The sequence below is a fragment of the Urocitellus parryii genome, chromosome 1, assembly GCF_045843805.1.
Source record: "Urocitellus parryii isolate mUroPar1 chromosome 1, mUroPar1.hap1, whole genome shotgun sequence".
Taxonomy (NCBI): domain Eukaryota; kingdom Metazoa; phylum Chordata; class Mammalia; order Rodentia; family Sciuridae; genus Urocitellus; species Urocitellus parryii.
In genome coordinates, this window is record NC_135531.1 from 19619482 (window position 1) to 19641460 (window position 21979).

Genomic DNA, 21979 nt, shown 5'->3' on the forward strand with positions numbered 1-21979 from the left:
TATTCTTGAACTTTATTTTGCTTATTTGGTCTTGACAGCCCGTAGAAGTAAGAACAAAGTTCAGAATAAACCTTAGAGAAATTAAAAGCATTGTGTAACTTAATACTATCAGTTTCATAATACCAAATCTTCTATCTAGGATACTGATAAACAATAGTTTGATTTAACTTTAATATATATCCATGAATGCACCCTCCAACAAGAGATAGCATTAGGCAAAATTTACTTCTTGGCAAGGCCTACATAAAAATTTTTTAAGATTGCAGCCATTTTGAAATTATAACTATTCATGCAAGTAGAAACATGCATTTTTGTACATTGTTTATTTGATTTCATTATTGGAAATGTATTTCCCCTTACATAGAGTCTAAACAGTCTTTATCCTGATGTCTGTATCTATGTCCTGTTTCTTCATTTAAAAGTTTATTCATATAAAAGTCAATGATAGGACTGGGGCTGTAGCTCAGTGGTAGAGTGCTTGCCTAGCAGGGTGAGGCACTGGGTTTGATCCTCAGCACCATATAAAAAAATAAAGTTATAAAAATGTACATTTTTTTTTTAAAAGTTAATGACCATTTCTGCCCTCTGCTGTAATACATACAAATTACCCATCTAAAACAGATAAGTAGAATGCTATTTTACACAATTGAAATTGTGGCAGTCTTTAATTTGAGACAAATGTGTTATCTTTGATGATTAAACTATTATGAGCTTTGCTACTAAAAAGTATCGATAACTCTGACTCTCAAAAAATGTGTTATAAGCAGGGCATTGTGTCTCTCACCTGATATCCCAGCTACTTAGAAGGCTGAAGCAAGAGATCTCAAGTTTGAGACCTCAGCAACTTAGTGAGACCTTGTCAAAAATAAAAAGGATGGAGGATATAGCTTAGTGGTAGTATACCCCTTGGTTCAGTCACTAGTACTGGAAAATAAATGAACAAAGGTAAATAAATCTAAACTATTTTGTATTGTAACACTGCTTTTAAATGACATTAAATATTGAACTCAATGTTTCCTAAGGTAGTTCTTTTCGACTACTATTTACTGATTTAAATGATCAAGCATAGTAATATTTTAACACCAGAATTAACTGGATTTAGATTTTTTTTTTTTTGTACCAGGGATCAAACCCAGGGGTGTTAACTGCCGAGCCACATCCCCAGCCCTTTCTTTATATTTTATTAGAGACAGGATTTCCCTGAGTTGTTTAACATTTTGCTAAGTTGCTGAGGCTGGGTTTGAACTTGTGAGACTCCTGCCTCAGGCCCCTGAGCTTCTGGGATTACAGGCATTTACCACTATGCCCGGCTAGATTCAGATTTTTTAATTTGCTATTTAACTAGTAACTCATTTTAAAGGTAAAACCATATTCTATAAATGCTTACATGAAAATAATTTCTTCCCTGTGTCTACCTTACCTTAGGCATCTTTCAGCCTCATATACGACACCTCTTGGTTTTGGCAACCCCCGTGGATATAGTAATTCTTGGACTCAGTTATGCCAATTTGCAGACAGGTATGGTAATCTATATTTTGGTTTTTAAAATGGCAATACATTAGTCAATTAATATAATAATTAAAAATCAATCTGGGTAAAATGTTGAATTCCAGTGAGTCAAATTAATGATTATTACTGCCAAATCCTTACAATCTTTGCCAAAATTTATTTAGCTTCTATTTATTTGAATTTATCAAATTATTGGTATCACACTTTATAGTAATTTTAAAATGTATACTAGAGAAGTTTTGGGGTATATTAATAAGAATTCAGAATTCAGTAATAAAATCAATTTTGAAAATAATATAAAGGTCATTTTAAAATTAAACTAATAAACTGATTCTTGTACTTTTTCTTAAAAAAAAAAATAGGTTCTGGGATTCTTAATGATAGTATGTCTGGTGGAATGCAGTTGCTTCCAGATCCTTTATATTCTCTTCCCACTGATAATACTTACCTTTTAACAATAACATCAACTGATAATGGCAGAATTTTCTTGGCTGGAAAGGATGGCTGTTTATATGAAGTAGCATACCAAGTAAGTTTGACACTTATAAACATTCTATTTTTTCTCCTCCCTCTTGATGAAGTAGGGAAAGATAAGCTTTTAATTTTCTAATATTCTGGTGGAAAATATTCAAGCATACAACTAAAGCTATAATCTTCTATCTCTACTCTGTATTTGTAAAACCCAGCTCTTTTCCCAAAGTCAAAAAAATTTATTAGTTCTATTTCTTATAAGAAAAATTGGACCCAGGGTCTCTAGTGTGTATGTCTTTGTAGAACATGATACATACAATAATATATGTGTATATATAGTATTTATATAAGCATGTGTGCTTATGTGTGTGATTTCTAGTAAATAAGAAGTGTACTTTTTTTGGCGGGGTGGTGGTAGGGGCGGACAGATGGTGTCCTGGGGATTGAACTCAGGAGCACTCAACTCCTGAGCCATATCCCCATCCCTGTTTTGTACTTTATTTAGAGACAGGGTCTCGATGAGTTGCTTAGCAATTGCCATTGCTGAGACTGGCTTTGAACTCGTGATCCACCTGTCTCAGCCTTCTGTACCACTGGGATTGCAGGTGTGTGCCACTGCACCTGGCACATAGTGTTTTTATTAAAACTAATGTGTTTTTATTAGATTATATTTTCTCATTCGACTTGTCAATAATGTCTTGAAAGTTTATTTGGTAGATATTTTTAATTATAGGACTAAAGTCAATAGTTACTTTTGAATGACAGATCTTACTTCATTTGTAGTCCTTGGTACATGAAGACTTGAGTATACAGCAGTTGTTATAAGTTACACACCTTTATCAGTCTTCTTTTTTTTTTCTTTTAAGGCAGAAGCAGGTTGGTTTAGTCAAAGATGTAGGAAGATAAACCACTCAAAGAGCTCACTTTCTTTCCTTGTTCCTTCCTTGCTACAATTTACATTCTCAGAAGATGGTAAGTAGGAAACAAATTTGGCAAATAAAACAAAATTTAAAAAAAAATTTTAATTGTAGATGGAACAATACCTTTATTTTGTTTGTTTAGTTTTTTTATGTGTTGCTGAGTATTGAACCCATTGCCTCATACATGCTAGGCAAGTGCTCTACCACTAAGCTACAACTCCAGCCCAAAACAAATTTTTAATATGTTGTTTACTTAACATTTTCTTCAGACATTGTCATTCTCTTTTTTTTTCCCCTTAATTTGTTCTAATTAGTTATGCATGACAGTATAATGCATTTTGACACATTGTACACAAATGGAGCACAACTTCTTTCTTTCACCAATATGGTAGAGTCACATTGGTAATGTAGTCATACATGCATAGAGGATAATAATGTCTATCTTATTCCACTGTCATTCCCCCAAAATATAGAATGCTTCGTGAATTTGCGTGTCATCCTTGTACAGGTGCCATGCTAATGTTCTCTGTATCATTTCAATTTTAGTATATGTCCTCCTGAAGCAAGCACTCTCATTCTTTCATATATATATTTTACTTGTAGATGGACATAATACCCTTATTTATTTATTTTTATGTTGTAGATGGACATAATACCCTTATTTATTTTTATGTGAGGATCAAACCCAGTATCTCACGTGTGCTAGGCACGTGTGCTACTACTAAGCCACAATTCCAGCTCCTCATTCTTAATTAACATACTTGGTCACTTTATTTTTTTTTTTTATAGATTTTTTTTAGTTTTAGGTGGACACACTATATTTTATTTTTTATGTGGTGTTGAGGATCGAACCCAGTGCCTCGCGCATGCCAGGCAGATGCGCTACCACTTGGGCCACATCCCCAGCCTACTTGGTCACTTTAAATAGCATTTATTATGTTCATAAGATGTTTTAAAAGAAAGGGATTAGAAAATGTAGAAAAAGAATGGTTTTATTTTCAAATTATTTATTTCTTATACACATAGAATCATGAAAAATGTATCCAAAGTAGCTCTGCATATTTAAACATTTAAAATGTATGGGTGGGTGTGTGGGTGTATGTGTGAGAGAGATTGATCAGTTGATTCAGACATCTAATACCTGTTTTGCCATCTATAATAAATTTCAAGCATAAAATATATATATATAATATATATATATTATATATATATAAGTTTTTAATAAACTGAGGGGTTTAAACAGAGGAAATGATTTTAAGTGCTTTGGTGAAATAAGATAAATATACCTTCAATGTCTGAATTTTTAGTCATGATTTGCTTAATGTTAGGGATGTGTTTTGAGAGATGCTTTGTCAGGTAATTTTGTCATTGTGCTAACATCATAGACTGTACTTATAGAAACTAAGATGCCTACAACATCCATGAGGTGATAATAATTTTATGGGATCACTTTATACATATATGATCCATTGTTGACTAAAATGTCCTAATAATGTGTCCTAATAATGTGTTCCCTTCACATAATGAATTATTAAATTGGAAGTTTTCTGAAAAAAATAGTATAAATTAGTCTCTGTGTTTCTAGCATATAATAAACATTAAATATTGTTGAATGAAGAAATATTGTAGAAATTGTATTTTGTTTTCTTTAAAATTCATTTAGAGACAGGCATGGTGACACAGCCCAGTTGCTCAGGAGGCTCAGGCAGGACAATTATAAGTTCGAAGCCAGCCTCATCAACTTAGTGAGATGTTACCACAAAATATAAAGGACTGGGAATATTAGCTAGATGGTAAAGTGCCCCTGGTTCCATCCCCAGTAGCCAAAAAAAAGAAAAAAAAAATTAGAGTAAGTTTTCTGTGATGTTCTTACCTTGTCATAGTATTTGACATCTGTTGTCTGATCTAAATGCTTCCTGATTGGTCCTTATGCATTTACATATCCTGGGATTTAACCCCCAACCAAGAGAAATGAAAGCCCCTGAATGGAGAGTTCTATCTAATTCAGCAATTTAAATTTGTTGTACATGGCTGCTGTGTCATTTGGTTAATTGTTGGGTTTTTTTTCTTCTTTTCTTTTCTGCCTTTAGACCCTATTGTTCAAATTGCAATTGATAATTCTAGAAATATCTTATATACACGATCAGAGAAAGGAGTAATACAGGTAAGTATTCATGTTATGCTACCGTTTAAGAGTAGAAAAGATTTAGTTACTTTAACTTTTTCTGTTAACTCTGTGTGTGTGTGTGTGTGTGTGTGTATGTGTGTTTTATTAGAGCATTATAGATATACGTAGTAGTTGGGTTCATCTCGACAAATTTGTATATGCATGGAATTTTATTTTGGTTCCTGTTCCCCCACTTCCTTCTCTCCTGCCTTCCCCCATTCTCTTCCTTTAGTCTACTGATCTTACTCTAATCTATTTAGTATTTATGATTGGTCTTTCTACTTATACATAAAGGTGAAATTCCCTGTGGTATATTCATATATGCATATAGCTTGATTTTTTAAAAAATTCATTCTGTGTTACTTCCCCTTTCCTTTCTCGTCTCTCTCCCTCTCAATCTCCTTCTTCTATTCTACTGATCTTCACTATATCTTCTTGATATCCAGTCCTCTCCTCCTTTCCTTTATTTTGCTCTGACTTCCACAATAAGAGAAAACATTGGACCCTTGATTTTCTATTATTGGCATATTTCACTTAGCGTGATGTTCTCTGTTTCCATCTGTTAACCAGCAAATGCCAGTTTCGTTGTTCTTTATGACTGAGTAAAAACTCTATCGTGTATATATACCACAGTTTCTTAATCTATTTATCCATTGATAGGCATCTGGGTTAATTCCATAAATTAGCTATTATGAATTGTGCTGCTGTAAACATTGGGTGACTGTATTACTATAGTATGGTGATTTTAATTCTTTTGGATAAATAGCAAGGAGTGGGATAGCTGGGTCACATGGAGGTTCCATTCCTAGTTTTTTGAGAAATCTCCATGCTGCTTTCCAGAGTGGTGCAGTCCCACCACCAATGTTCGAGTGTACCTTTTTCTCTAATACTCTCCAGCATTTATTATTGTTTGTATTCTTGATAATTACCATTCTAATTGGAGTGAGATGCAGTCTTAGTATGGTTTTGGTTTGCATTTCTCTGATTAAAAAATTAAAAAAAAAAAACCCAAAACATTAAAACTGCTTCTTAGGGCCTCTTTTTATGAGTTTTTAAGTCTATGAACATTACCATACCCGTATTAAATAACAAAATTGGAGGATCCCTAAAAGGGAAAAGTTTATCTAACAAAATATATACAGTATATAATTTTTTTTTTAAAGAGAGAGTGAGAGAGGGGAGAGAGAGAGAGAGAATTTTTTTTTAATATTTATTTTTTAGTTCTCGGCGGACACAACATCTTTGTTGGTATATGGTGCTGAGGATCGAACCCGGGCCGCACGCACGCCAGGCGAGCGCGCTACCGCTGAGCCACATCCCCAGCCCATACAGTATATAATTATGTTTAAGTGAGAGTAATTTTTTTATTCATAGGTTTATGACTTGGGCCAAGATGGACAGGGAATGAGTAGAGTGGCCTCAGTTTCCCAGAATGCTATTGTCTCTGCTGCTGGAAACATTGCAAGGTAATATGTCATTTGTTGGCAGACATAATAACACATTTATGTGCAGTAGTATACTAATATTATTCTTTCAAGACATATCTAAAACATAAATGTTGAAGGAAGTTGGATATGGTGATGCATGCTGATAATCCCAGCAACTCAGGAGTCCTTATGCAGGAGGATCATGAGTTTGAGACCACCCCTAATTTTCTTTGGAAATTTTTCCAAATCCACAGAAAATTTTAAATAAAAATGTGGCAAAAACTGATAAACTCACTCTCTAAATTCCCCAGTTGTTAACATTTTGCCTCATTTGCTCACTCTTTATTAATGAATCATTAGCAAGTAGATTCCAGGCATAATGCCTTTCACCCTTAGGTTCTTTAGCTTCCTTCTTCTCTGTAAGCCTCATATGTAACCATCAGTACAATTACTATATCTAAGATAATTAATAGTAATTTTGTAATATCTTGTGTTTTAACTATAATCATATGGTTCATATTAAAATTGTCCCCAAATTTCTGTAGTTGTTCTTTTCAAATTCTTCAGTTGGAATTTTTGAATTGCATGGGTGGTTTTAATATAGAGCACTCCCTTCTTGCCTTTTTTATAATGTTGACATTTGAGAGGGAGAAACAGGAGTTCTTTATCATGTACCTATTTCTGACTTTGTCTTTTTTCCCTACAATTAGATTTTTAGTAATAATTTTTTTAGACACTTACTACACAGTTGATGTGAACTTACAAATTTCTTCATTACATCTAGGTATGGTGGCACACACTTGTGATTCCAGTGACCTAGTAGGAGGAGGAATATCTCAAGTTAAGGGCCAGCCTGGCCAATTTAGACCCTGTCTCAAAAGTTAAAAAAAAGAAAAAAGAAAGAAAGAAAAAGAAGAGCCAGGAATATAACTTGGTGGTAGAGCTCCCTTTGGTTAAAAAACAAAACAAAAAAACCCCACAACTCAACGAATCTCTTAATTACAAAAGTTCATTTTTCCCTTTTACTTTATTACAATGGTAATTTGAGCACTCTTTGTTCCCCAGGAACCATTCACCCAGTGGTGTTAGCCTTTTTCTTCCAATCTTTGTTTGAAAAGAGTTAGTCCTAAGAGTATTCACTTAAATAATGCATAGTCAAAAGAGTTTTTGCTTCTTTCTTATTACTTTTCTAAGAGGTTAATTTAAATTAGTTTAGCATATTTAGACATGTGGATATAATGATGAAAACTATATAAATCAGACACATTTTTGAAATACACAAGTTTATTTTTCTCCTCATTTTTAGGACCATTGATCGTTCTGTTTTTAAGCCAATTGTTCAGATAGCAGTGATTGAAAATTCTGAATCATTGGACTGTCAGTTATTGGCTGTCACACATGCAGGTAGGTTTTTAAATTTTTGTATCTGTTATTGCTGTTAGTATGATGATTTTTAGATTTTGAAATTTATGATTAGAAATGTCTTCAAGTCATATTGATATTCATAAAATTAAGAATTTTTAAAAATGGAAGTTTCTTCTGATTCTGTCTATTCATTTTTTAGAAGTATAACCAGACCTGAAAGCTAAAGTTGTTCACACTTAGTCATAACCTGAAGTGGAACACAGGCTTTCCTGGCTTGTTCTGAACACACTGAAATGTGTTGATTCATTTCTCAATTCTGAGTGATATTTTCTTAGAAATCTGTTTCAGCTGGTAGTCCAATTAATAATTTAAGATCAATGAGGAAAGTAATTTCTGATTTTAACAGTTCTGTGTTTCTATATGGAATTGCTTTAATACACATGTACATTAGTTTCTTTTACTTTCTGTTATTGATGCATAATTTTACCCCATCATCAGGTATCAGGTTATATTTCAGCACTTGTCCATTTAGACAGCCATTAGCACGGCCTAATACACTGACACTGGTTCACATTCGCTTACCTCCTGGATTCTCAGCATCTTCAACAGTGGAAAAGCCTTCAAAAGTACATAAAGCTCTTTATAGTAAAGGTACGTTCTGAAATACTATCAGATTTAAGATGGCATTCTTAAAAATTAAAATTATAAGACATTTTGAGGCATTTGAAAATAACAGTAATAAATTTTTCAGTAAAGTTTGGAATGCTTTAGGTTTTTTCCAGGAATCATTTTTTTTATATTAATATTATATTTTAACCATTTTCAGTGGGTGTGTACATAAAAACTGTAGGTTTTATGGTACTTTTTAGTCTTAATTTTAGCCTGTTATTGGGTTTGCGTGTGAACTCAACTTTTCAAAATTAGTATTATACCCAGTGTAATAGACTCTCTGAATTCTCTTAGACTCATCAGAAAAACATAAATAACTTTACTGTTACTGTGCCTACTGTTACTAAACATCAAAACTTGGAACATTGGAACTTACTTTTTTCATTTTTGAAATTTCTAATGTATTTGTTTTTATTTTCTAATCATTCTAAGGCCTTTTCTGTGCTTATTATACTGTCTATTCCAACATTTTACTGTTCAACACCCAGATGAAACTTTTCTTTGCAAATGGAAGTTTTTCAAATGTACACTATTAGGTATTATTATAATGTTTTTAGGTAATAGCTTTTATTGAGATATAATTCACGTACTATAAAATTCATTCTTTCTTTTTTTCCTTGTAGGGGCATTTTACCACTGAGCTACATCCCCAGTCCTTTTTTTTTTTTCTTTTAATTTTGAGACAGGGTTTCACTAAGTTACTTAGGGCTTTGCTAAGTTGCTGAGGCTGGCCTTGAACTTACAATCCTTCTGTCTCCTGAGTTACTGGGATTATAAATGTGCACCACTGCACCTGGCAGAATTCATTCATTTTTAGTTTATTTAAGAGTAGTACCTACTCACTTGAGAACTTTTATCATCCCAGGAAAAAATCCCATATCTATCAGTAGTTATTGCTAATTCCAGTTCCCCCTTTTAATAATTTGCCTGTTTTAGAAATTTCAGATAAGTAGAATCATACAATATATGATTGACTTTGATTTTCACATAATACAGATTAATTCATGGTTTAGGACATATCAGTACATCTTTTATTGCTGAATAATATTTTATTGTGGCAATGTATCACTTTTTATTCATCAATTGGTGGCCATTTGTATTGTTGATAATTTCTGACTATTATGAATGTTACTACTATAAATATGTACAAGTTTCCTTATCAACATATATTTTCATTTCTTATGTGTATATATCTAGGGTTTGAATTGTCCAATCGTATGGTAATGTGTTTTACATTTAAGGAACCATGAGACTTTTTTCCAAAGCAAATAAACCATTTTACATTCTCAGTTGTATGATGATTCTGGCTTCACCACAACCTTGCTGATACTTGTCTTCTTTTTATTTCTATCCTGTTGCATCTGTCTGTTGTGATTTTGATTTGTTTTTCCTGATGTCTGATAATGTTGAGCCATCTTTTCACATTTTTATTACCCATCTGTATGTCTATTTGGAGAAATAACTATTCAGACTCTCTGCCTTTTTTTTTTTTTTGATATGGGGATTGAACTCAGGAGCACCCGACCACTGAGCCACATCCCCAGCCCTATTTTGTATTTTATTTAGAGTCAGGGTCCTGCTGAGTTGCTTAGGGCCTTGATAAGTTGCTGGGGCTTGCTTTGAACTCATGATCCTCCTGCCTCAGCCTCCCGAGCCACTGGGATTATAGGCTTGCACTATGTACCCAGCTCAAAGGTTTTAAATTTTGATGAAGTCCCATTTATTTTTTACTTCTTTTGTCATTATACTTATCATTATCTAAGAAGTTATTTCTTAATCTAGGGTCACAGAGATTTTCTCCTATTTTCTTCTCCATAGTTTCACTCTTACATTGTGGTCTTTGATCTGTTTTGAGTTAATTTCTGTATGTCACATAAGGAAGAATTCATTTGTTTTGTGTGTGATGCTGGAGATCAAACCCAGGCCCCTACTAGGCAAGTACTTTACCACTGAACTCTACCCCCAGCCCCAAGGAAGGGGTTGGACTTCATTCTTTTGCAAGTATATTTTCAGTTTTTCAAGCCATTAATCGTTTTAGGAGAAGACTGTTTTTCATCATTGAGTTGCCTTGGTACCATTCATTGTCTCAAATGAGTTTCCTATAAATATATGGGTTCTGAACTTAGTTCTGTCTCATTTATATATCTGGTGATACAGTCTTGATTATTTCTGCTTTATACTAATTTTGAATTTGTTGTCATTCTTGCAACTTTTGATTTTTTTTTTTTAAGATTCTTTTGACTTTTCGCAATTTCTTGCATTTCCATATGAATTTTAGGAACACCTGTCAGTTTCTGTAAAAAAAGCAGTTGGGATTTTTTTTAATATATATATATATATATATTTTTTTTAATATGTATATATATTTTTAGTAGTCCATGGACCTTTATTTTATTTATGATATGTGGTACTGAGAATCAAACTCAGTGCTTCAAACATGCTAGACAAGCACTCTGCCACTGAGCCATAGCCCAGCAGGTGGGATTTTAATAGTTTCATCTATAGATCCATTTAGAACATGTTGCACAACCCCAGCGCCCCCGTGTTGCATCTTTATTATTATATGTTTTACTTTTCCAGTTATATACTTTACAAATTAATTGTGACCCCTTAGCTAAGACTATCCAGTGGATTCAAGAATGACAGCACAAAATCAGTGTAAAAGGAGCAAATTAGCAGGAAAGTATGGAATTGAGCATAGGAGAATATATTTTAAAATCAAACTGTAATATTATCTAGGTTTGCTTAGATACTGCTTTAAGAGCACATTTATCTCTGACATTGCACTAGCACATTCCTCTCTTATTCATCTCTTATTCATGGTGCGTTTGAATTCACAGGTGCATACATTATTTCATTGTGTGTTAAATACCATTGATTGGAGGCACATTTGTTAATGTCTTAAGTTTTTATAAAGTTAGTAATTATATTGATAAAACTACCAATTACAAATTATTTTAACTTCAGAGATGTTATAACATGAAAAAAAGTAAATTTTTACCTGAAAGAAATGCAGTATAAGATTGAGATTACTTAACAATTCTACCTGCTCTTCTTTTTTAAATTTATTTTTTCATGGTTCTGAGGATTGAACCCAGGGGTACTCTCTCTACCACCAAGCCACGTCCCCAGCCCTTTTTATTTTTTATTTTGAGGCTCTCACTTTGTTGTTAAAGCTGACCTTGAACTTTGATCCTCCTTCCTCAGCCTCCCAAGTCACTGGGATTACAGGCATGTATCACTTTACCCATTCTACCTACTTTCAAGGATTTTGTATTTGCTTACTTTGTAACTTGTTTGCTTATAAAGATTAACATATAATAATGTTAGTGATTGTTATTATTAAGATTATTGTGGATGCATTTTATTTGATATCATGAAAAAATTTTGTACATTAAACTTTCAGGTATTCTATTGATGGCAGCCTCAGAAAATGAGGATAATGACGTTTTATGGTGTGTCAACCATGATACATTTCCTTTCCAAAAGCCAATGATGGAAACCCAGGTAAATTATCCAGTTATCCAGGGAATTCTAAAGAAACTACTTATTTGTATATTTATGTGTATATGTATTTATATGAGTGTGTGTGTGTGTGTGTGTGTGTGTGTGTATATATATATATATATATATAAATTGGTGTGTGTCTATGTGTGTTTCTTTTCCCCCTGTGTTTGATCTCTCAGGACACTACACATGTTAGTAAAGCTCTCTTAACACTGAGCCACACCCCTAACACATATAATGAGTATGTTAAGAATAATATGGTAAAGAACTTTATCTTCTGATTTGTTGTTATTTGCTTCTGATAATACTATCTGGTTAGAAATCATATTGAAAACAAATGTACCTAAAAATAAATGAATGTATCTTTTCTGAAATTATCTTTGTCCCATTTAAATGTGCTATATTTTTAGTTGTTTATATATTAACTGTAAGGACATCCATTGGAGTTATGACAAAGAGTTTTATCTTGGAAGTTTTGCCAAAATTTTAGATTTTTAAAGTTATAAACATTTTCAAATGCCAAATTAAACCTCATAAGAGAGAATTACCAACATTTTTTTCATTTTATTACCCCCCTTTTTTTTCTTCATATATACTAATGTTTAGCTGTGAACACAACCACATTTTCCATGAAGTTGATATAGTTATTCTGAGTAAGGGGCCTCAGTAGTTCTACCTGGGCCATCCATCTTAGTCTCTTGTCCATAATGAGCTGAGGGGCTACCATCTCTTCTCCTCCTTTTGGTATCCTTTCCCCATTGACCAGCCCTATTTATCAAACCAGATTAAAAATCCCATTGGGGTATTAGAGGTTTAGCTCAGTGGTAGGGTGATTGCCTAGCATACACAAGGCCCTGGTTTCAATCTCTAGCACCACAAAAAAATAAAAATTAAAAAAATTAAAAAACCCACTAGGGTGTGAATGTTTGATACTTTGCCTTTATGGCCGTCTCTTCAGAGACTTATTTTTAGCTGTTACTGGCTATTTCCTGGTAATTCTCAAATGTGATCGTTTTAATTTGTGAGGACTGGGAAAATGTGTGTAAGTGGGAGAAGGAAATACCAGCTCTCAGGAATGAGAGTGTGGTTTGAATTAGCTCTACCAAGTTTCTCACCTGGTTTAAGGAACTGGAGTGGAAGGAGGATGTATAAGAATGTAACAAGTGCCTTCCTTTCTCTCTCTCTCTAATTCTTTAAACTTTACTAAGCATCTACTATGAGCCTTGTCCTATGATAAAATTGAAGAATTTGGAACTCTGATATAAAACCTGTCCTGGTAGGGGTGGGAAGATTAGGTTTGCATTCTCTCTTCACTGCCTCTAAGCTGTGCAGCATAGGACTTTCTATGTTGTTGACAATTTATATTTATAATAATACCTACCTACCTATGGAACTATTATGGGATTAAATGAGTTCACATACATAAACCTCCCAAAACACCTGGCAGATAAGAAACACTCAATAATGTTAACTTTTTTTTTTAGAGGCAAGTATCATTTCATTTGTGTCATACAAGAGTTATTCTCAAATGTGGACTTTTATTTAAAAAGAAAAAAACAACCATCAAATATAGTTTGTGAACTTTGATGAAATTTTTAAGTTTTATAAAAACAACTATAAGAGATATTGGCTCCGGGCACCATGGCAAATTCCTATAATCCCAGTGACTTGGGAGGTTGAGGCAGGAGTATCACAAGTTCAATTCCAACCTCAGCAATTTAGCAACAAAATAAAAAAGGGCTGGAGATGTGGCTCAGTGGTAGAGCACCACCAGATTCAATCCCCAATACCAAAAAAGAAAAGAGAGAGATTGGGATAATTAGAAATTTTGTATTGGCCGAGCATTGGATTATATTAGAAAATTTTTAACATGTGTAAATGTTATAATGCCATCATAGCTATGTAAGAGAACATTCTTATTTTGGGGAGCTGTATGTGAAAGAATTTAGGGGTGACATATGATGTCTATAACTTTCCAATGGTTCAATAAAAGAAAGAGATACGTAGAAAAAGATATATAGAGAAAGGAGATATGGCAAATTGGTAATAATCATTGGAACTTTATACTGAGCATATGGACATTTCCTTTATTTCCAACATATTTGTATGCTTGAAATTTATTATAAATAATCTTACCTTAGAAAGCACAAATAGAACTTCAGAAGAGAATGGAATCTACATGTCAGCAAAACTAAGCACTGAATCTACTAGTATAGATTAATCTATCCTGAAGATTTGGTAAAAGATGGTTTTTCTTTGGTTGTTGAGAATTATAATTCTAGTAAATAGAATTAACAGTTCATCTTAAGAAAATTTTGAATTTGTCCTTTAGTATGAAAAGATAATTTTATAAAAGATTTTTGATTAAAAGAATAGGAGAATAGAGAGTTAAATACATGCTTTTGAGGACATTTTGTAGAGATTTTATTTTCAGGAGCTTTCAGTTTGTATAACTTAAATATGATTGTAAAAAGTGTATTTGTTTTACATAGATGACAACCCGTGTTGATGGTCATTCTTGGGCTCTTTCTGCAATAGATGAATTGAAAGTAGATAAAATAATTACACCTTTAAATAAGGATCATATCCCAATAACTGACTCTCCAGTTGTTGTACAGCAACACATATTACCTCCAAAGAAATTCGTTCTCCTCTCAGCACAGGTATGCACATATTCTCTGTGGTATAGACAAAAAAGAGAAATGATGTTTACTGTTTTTGTCAAATATTCTGAAGTAGTTACCTAGTGGAGTCATTTTCTTAAACACTTTGGAGTGGTTATATTTTAAAGAATGTTTGTGAATACCAAATATACCACCAAAAGAACTCTTTTAAAAAGTTGTACTTTCCTTTTTTTCCCCCCACATTTGTTATTGGAGCCTTATAGTTGTGTATAATGGTGAGATTGTTACATATTCATACATGCAAATGATATAAAAATATAATTTGGCCAATATCATTCAAACTAACAACCAAAAATATTTCTTATAGTTGTCACCTAATTAAAAAACATTTTCTCGATATTTTTAACATTTGAATTAATGCATTGACAGAGTTCAAGTGGTATAGCATAGGAAATATGTATAGTAAAATCCCCCTCCTACTCCAGTGCCCTTTCCTCCAAGTATCTGTGTTATTCATATCTATATATACTTTTCAGGGATTTATTACAAATATACAAACAATGCAAATGTATTTCTAAATACTTGGTAGCATATAATATAGACTGTCCTGTACCTTGCTTTTTATATTTCAAAAATATGACATGGAAATCTTTCCAAATTAATATATATAATATATTTTCTCATTGTTTTATATTTGAAAGTTATTTCTTTATGTGGATATTCCATGTTTGACCAATCCCCTATTAGTGGATTATCTTTTGCCCTTAAAAGTAATGCTACATTTTTTGTATGCATATGTAATTTTGTATATGTGTGAGTAAAGCAGTAGTGTTGTATATTCTTGGTCATAGAGGGTGTGTATTTATAGTTTCAATAGATATGAACAGATTTTCCTGAATATATTTGCTAATGGTATTTGTGAATGCCTATTTCCTCATAACCTCCCCCATTATATAATACCCTCTTATTAAGAGTAAGATTTTACTTTTTAAAAATTTCTGTGTCGGGCTGGGGATGTGGCTCAAGCGGTAGCGTGCTCGCCTGGCATGCGTGCGGCCCGGCTTCGATCCTCAGCACCACATACAAACAACGATGTTGTGTCTGCCGAGAAATGGAAAATAAATATTAAAAAATTCTCTCTCTCTCTCTCACTCTCTCTCTTTCTTAAAAAAAAAAAAAAATTCTGTGAACACTCTGTTCCTACTCTGTAGTAGTGCCCCTGATCTGCATTTTCACTTTCTCAGGTTTCCATTGTCCCCTAATCAAATGCAATCTGAAAATTAGTAGAAAACTCTGAAATAATTCACAAATTTTAAATTGCATGTTGTTCAGAATAGCGGGATAAAATTTTGTGCCTTCTGGCTTCAGTCCACATGGGATATGAATTATTCCTGTCTCTAGTGTATCCAGGCTATATACTATCTTCATGTTAGTTACTGAGTAGGTATCTTTGTTATCAGATCAGCTGTCATGGTTTCATATTGCTGGTATAGTCCACAGTTTCAGGCATCCACTGGGAGTCTTAGAATGTATCGAGTGAGGATAAGGAGGGACTACTATTCTTATATTTCTATTGAGTTGCCTTTTTGAAATGTTAAACAAAAACAAATACTGAAGATTATTGAAATTTATGAATCAGGAATGTATTTTTCCTGATTTGTCATTTGACTTTGTTCATTAAGATTTTTCCCTTAAAGACAAGTTTATAAATAATCAAAATGAAGATCTTCTAGAATTTATGTCACATTTAGCTTCCTTACTCTCAGAATTCACATCTTGTTGCTTCTGTTTTTCTTCTAGTATTAGTATGGTTTTATTTTATCCTTTAAATCTTTTATCTATTTGTAATTTATCCTGGTATAAGACCTGAGTTTGGATCCAGCTTCCTTTTTATCCAAATGGATATCCATAGTGCTAACATAATTAATGGATAATCTGTCTATAATCCTCTGGTTTGGGGGGCAGCATGAGTGGGGCACTATATTTTTACCAATTTTTTCAATCTAGTTTAGGTTTGTAATTGAAATGTAGATGATCTTTTTGACCAGTTTATTTTGTATTCTTGAAGTTATTTTCTTGTTGTTTCATTTGATTTAATAAGGTTAGCAGAGTCAGTTGCTACCAACCAAGGTTGTTAAATCTGTTTACTCACATTCTTCCTTTTTAAAATTTCTTAGGGTAGTCTTATGTTTCATAAACTAAGACCTGTAGATCAACTAAGGCACCTACTTGTGAGCAATGTGGGTGGAGATGGAGAAGAGATTGAAAGGTTCTTTAAGTTACATCAGGTAATTATTGATATACTTTTTTAATGTGATGATTATAAATGTATATGTATACTGACTTTTGATAGTAGAATAAGACTTCATTCAGATTTTTATTCTCTGATTTTGATAATTTTTATTAAAGTGTACTCTTAAAGATTGTCTGATATTCAGGGCTGAGCATGGTGGTGCACGCTTGTAATCCCAGCGTCTGGGAAGGCTGAGACAGGAGGATCATGAATTCAGAGCCAGCCTTAGCAATTTAGAGAGTCACTAAGCAGTGAGATCTTGTCTCTAAATAAAATACAAAAATGGGGCTGGGGATATGGCTCAGTGGTTGAATGCTCTTGAGTTCAATCCCCGGTACCCCCACACACACACAAAAAAAAGAAGAGTCTGGTAGTCAGGTTAGATGATAATTACTCTTTATGAAAAACATGAGACAGTACGTTTATTGGCTGATATGTGCTTGAATGCACATGCATCCACACTTTATGATCTGAGGAAGAAATTTGAAGGGATAATGTGGGGGCATTAGTATTTCAAAGCTACACCTAGAATTGATAAGGTTTAAACTGGTAGTGCTTAGTTTAAAATTAAGAACATCAGATCAAAATTAAGTGTAGAGGTGGGCACAGTGGTGCATACCTGTAATCCCAGTGACTCAGGAGACTGACAGGAGAATCACAAGTTTGAGCTAGCCGTAGCAACTTAGCAAGGGCTTCAGCAACTTAGTAAGCCTCTGACCTAAATGAAAAGGGTTAGGGATGTATCTCAATGGTAAAGCACCCTTGGCTTAAATGCCCAGTATCCAAAAAAAATTTAAGTATGTAGACCCTGCATACAAACCACCTATTGAAAATCTTAGCTCTGCTGGGCACAGTGGCACACGCCCATAATCCCAGCAGTTTGGGAGGCTGAGGCAGGAGGATCATGAGTTCAAAGCCAGCTTCAGCAAAAGTGAGGTGCTAAACAACTCAGTGAAACCCTGTCTCTAAATAACATACAAAATGGGGCTGGCAATGTGGCTCAGTTGTCGAGTGTTCCTGAGTTCAATCCCAGGTATCCATAAAAAAAAAAAAAACTTAGCTCCACCACTGTGATTAGATACTCGAATTGTCTAGGTTTCAATTTTTTTGTAATGTAAAATATGCATTATTAAAATTATGTGGTATAAGGCCTAACATATGTCAAACTCTTAAAATAGTGCCTGGCACATGATGTGGACTTGATAAATGTGAACTCTTAGCTGGGTGCCATGGCACACACCTATAATCCCAGTGACTTGGGACACTGAGGCAGGAAAATCACAAGTTCAAAGCCAATCTTGGCAATTTAGCAAGACCCTGTCTCAAAATCTGAAAAAGGCCTGAGGATGTGACTCAATGGCAGTGCTCCCCTGGGTTTAATCCTCAGTACTAAAAAAAAGAAAGGAAGGAAGAAAGAAAGTAAAAAGAGTAGTGTTTGCTTCTTTTTAAATACCAGCTGATTTCATTCAGTCAGCCATTATTTATGGAGCATCTGCTTTGTGCAAAGGACAGATTGAAACAACAGATATAGCAATAAACAAAATTTGTTTAATGTGGGGGTTTTGTTTTGTTTTGTTCCTACAGGAAGACCAGGCTTGTGCAACTTGCCTTATCCTTGCTTGCTCCACTGCTGCCTGTGATAGAGAAGTATCTGCTTGGGCTACACGAGCTTTCTTCAGGTATTTCAGGTTTTTTCCTACTGGGCCACTTTTTAAAATGGTCACTTTGCCAGTGTGCCAGAGAGTTGAATGACTACATAGGGAAATTACTAAAATTCATTTTCAAAAGGGTAAAAATCTGGAAAGATTATCATGCTCATGGGATAGATTAATTTGTGCATTATTACTCTTTGTCTGAATTTTGTTCTCTAGCTTTTTTTGTTTAGTCTTTTCACTGTTGTATCTCATTTACTCTCTCATCTTTTTTTACTTCCTTAGACACTACTAATTCTGCTTTATGTGTGTAATTGGTTCTGAATGGGGTTCTGAATCACGTTAAGGAAACTTGGTTCAAAAGATATTTTATTAGGCAGATATTGTGGTGTTCGCCTGTTATCCCAATAACTTGAGAATCTGAGACAGGAGAATTGCAAGTTTGAGGCCAGCCTTAGTAACTTAGCAAGGCCCTAAGCCGCTAAGCAAAATCCTGTATCAAAATAAAAATGAGTGGAATTTAACTCAGTGGTAGAGTGCCCCTGGGTTTAGTTCTCCAGTACCCCCCCAAAAAAAGGAGATTTTATTATTAACTTTTTTTTGAAGTACTGAGGATTGAACCCAGGGCCTCAGACATGCTAGGCAAGTGCTCTGTTGCTGAGCTATACTCTATACTCCAGCCATCAAAGAGATTTAAAAAAAAAAAAATAGCCAAAATCTGTTAGGAAAATTACAGTGCCATTTGCTCACTAAGTAAACTCTGTGTGTTGCCAGTGATATATTAGAAGTTATCAGAGTCCCTGGTTTTATGTCAACATTTACTAAATCAGTATTTATTATGTATCCTAGGAATATAACTCACTTGTCAGCACCATGCATTAAAGTCTTCAGCATTTATTTGGAAGCTAAGCAGGAGTAGGAACATTTCCAGCTTTTAAGATAGATAGATTGATTGATAGATCGATCACTGAATAAATTCAACCTCTGTTTTCATACAAATAGGTACGGAGGTGAAGCACAGATGAGATTTCCAGCTACTCTCCCCACTCCGAGTAATGTTGGTCCCATCTTGGGATCTCCTGTTTATTCTAGTGAGTATTAAACATTGAAATGAAACTTTATTATATAATAGTATGAATTTTAGAAGCTATATTATTTTAATCAATAAAGCTTTTCATTGTTTTATTGCTGCTGTATTATTGATAGATAAGTCTATAGTTTATGACTTGTTATGATGATATTAATGTTGAATCCTTAGTTTATTTTAAGAAGGAAAAGAAGATATAACCAAATAGTACTTACAGATATCATTTGGTATTTATTGAATGGAAAAGAAATGAAAGATTCAATAACAAGAAATTCATATGTCAGTGTTTTCCAAAATAGGAATTATTAAGAAGTTACTAGAAAATTTAAATGTATCATAGATGGTACCATTCTTTACTCATGCTTAACAAATAGCTTCTGGGCCTCATTTTGATTTATAAATATATTCTTTTTTAGGTTCTCCTGTTCCTAGTGGTAGTCCCTACCCAAATCTGTCCTTTTTGGGAACACCATCTCAAGGTACCACTTTTCTTTTTTTGGATCACTTATTATTCTTCTTTTTGAAGAGCTAACATGTTCTTAATTTTTATTGTGTAAAAGACTAACTTGTCCTATTCTCTTGGAAAAAAAATGTCATTTAATAGATTTCATTTTGTTGCTTGACATCTAAGCATTTATTGGCATTTGGCCATGAATGCCTTTATTTCCAGGCACAATATTTGAGGAGCTCCTCAAATATTGTGCCTGGAAATACCCTTATTGGGTATTAGGATTTAAGTGGGCCCTGAAATTAGTATAGTTTTGTTTCACTTCCAGTATTAGGATTTATGATTGCAAGTTTTCTTTCCTTTTCATTCTGCATTTTCAACACTTGAATGTCTAACTGGGAGAATCCATCCAAGTCTTAGCAAGAAAAATCAAATTAAATATCTATCTAGTTGATTATTTTTATAAAAATCTCTACCTTTGTGTCCAGAGACAAAAAACTTGGGTTATTGAGAATTCTGAATATTTAGGATTATATATAAGAGATTTGCTTTTATTTGTTAAGGTATACAGCCCCCTGCTATGTCAACTCCTGTGGGTGCCATGGGAAACCCAGCTGCTCAGGCCACAAGTATGAGTTGTATGACTGGCCCAGAGATTGTGTACTCTGGAAAACACAATGGTATTTGCATTTATTTTTCTCGGATAATGGGGTAAGTTTTCAAGGAATACTTAACTATTGCTCATTTGTCCTTTTGTTTTTTCCCTCATGATATAAGAAACTTAACCTTGAACCCAGGGGCATTCTACCACTGTCTTTTGGAGACAGTGCCTTGCTAAGTTTAAGTTGCCAAGGGTGGCCTTGAACTTGCAATCCTCCTGCTGCAGCATCCCAAATAGCTGGGTATTTTTTCCTATTTTGAAGAGTGAAATATTTTAAAATAAATTTGTGACTTCATTTATTCCTATTAAATTTTACTTTAACTCATTTGTCCATTGATAAAATTTCTATCATCTGTCTAAGCCTTTTTATTATATGTCTGTTAAGTACTATGTTTTTATTTCTGTGTGTATTTAGTGTCAGAGTATATCTATATACATATTAATAGTATACATTACAAACCACCCCATAATTCAGTGACAAGTATCTAGATGTCAGCTGGGCAGTTCTGGGTTTGTTTGGCTCACCCATGCAGAGACATTCATCTGTGAGAATAAAGAGAATTCTTTTTCTTGGCTAAACTCTCAAACATTCAGGGGCATGTCTGGAATATCATCAGCTGATATAGCTTGGTTGTTCTCCATGAGGTCTCTCATCTTTCAGGAGGTTAGCCAAGGATTACTCACTTATTCATAGCAGGGTCCTGGAGAAAGAGTAGAAGTTGCCAAGCCTCCTGATGCCTAGGCTTAGAACCAGCCTATTCCCGGGCCAGAGGGAAGTCTCAAGGCAAACCCAGATTCAGAAAGTGGGAAGCAGACTATAGTTCCTTAGAGAAGAGGTATTAAAATCATACTCTGTATGGAATAGAAATAGGGTGAGAATTTCCACTGTTTTTGCAATCAGTCTATCATATCATCTAATTAGCTATCAAGTCTAGTATATAGTTTTCAGATTTCTAATGTATGTTTTCATTCATCTCATTTGCTTAAAAATGTGATAACAGGGGGCTGGGGATGTGGCTCAAGTGGTAGCGCGCCCGCCTGGCATGCGTGCGGCCCAGGTTTGATCCTCGGCACCACATACAAACAAAGATGTTGTATCCGCCGATAACTAAAAAAGAAATACTAAAAAATACTCTCTCTCTCTTTAAAAAAAAAATGTGATAACAGTATAGAATCCCT

At 33.8% G+C, this 21979-nt stretch overlaps 1 protein-coding gene and 1 non-coding gene across 3 annotated transcripts in view; one reads left to right on the forward strand and one right to left on the reverse strand.

Moving 5' to 3' along the window:
* Positions 1 to 21979, forward strand: part of Nup155 (nucleoporin 155) — a 59681-nt gene that overhangs the window by 9624 nt on the left and 28078 nt on the right. Inside the window, exons 5-18 of one of the 2 annotated variants that reach the window (XM_077795508.1) lie at positions 1426 to 1518; positions 1872 to 2038; positions 2847 to 2952; positions 4991 to 5064; positions 6442 to 6533; positions 7801 to 7898; positions 8358 to 8510; positions 11935 to 12035; positions 14528 to 14698; positions 16837 to 16947; positions 18537 to 18631; positions 19607 to 19695; positions 20108 to 20170; positions 20703 to 20850. In XM_077795508.1, coding sequence (XP_077651634.1) covers positions 1426 to 1518; positions 1872 to 2038; positions 2847 to 2952; positions 4991 to 5064; positions 6442 to 6533; positions 7801 to 7898; positions 8358 to 8510; positions 11935 to 12035; positions 14528 to 14698; positions 16837 to 16947; positions 18537 to 18631; positions 19607 to 19695; positions 20108 to 20170; positions 20703 to 20850 — 1561 coding nt within the window. The remainder of the gene's footprint in view (positions 1 to 1425; positions 1519 to 1871; positions 2039 to 2846; positions 2953 to 4990; positions 5065 to 6441; positions 6534 to 7800; positions 7899 to 8357; positions 8511 to 11934; positions 12036 to 14527; positions 14699 to 16836; positions 16948 to 18536; positions 18632 to 19606; positions 19696 to 20107; positions 20171 to 20702; positions 20851 to 21979) is intronic. The other variant, XM_077795510.1, reaches the window with a different exon arrangement.
* On the reverse strand, positions 3364 to 3470 carry LOC113191907 (U6 spliceosomal RNA). The gene has a single exon (XR_003301951.2). It is a non-coding gene; the product is annotated as a U6 spliceosomal RNA (small nuclear RNA).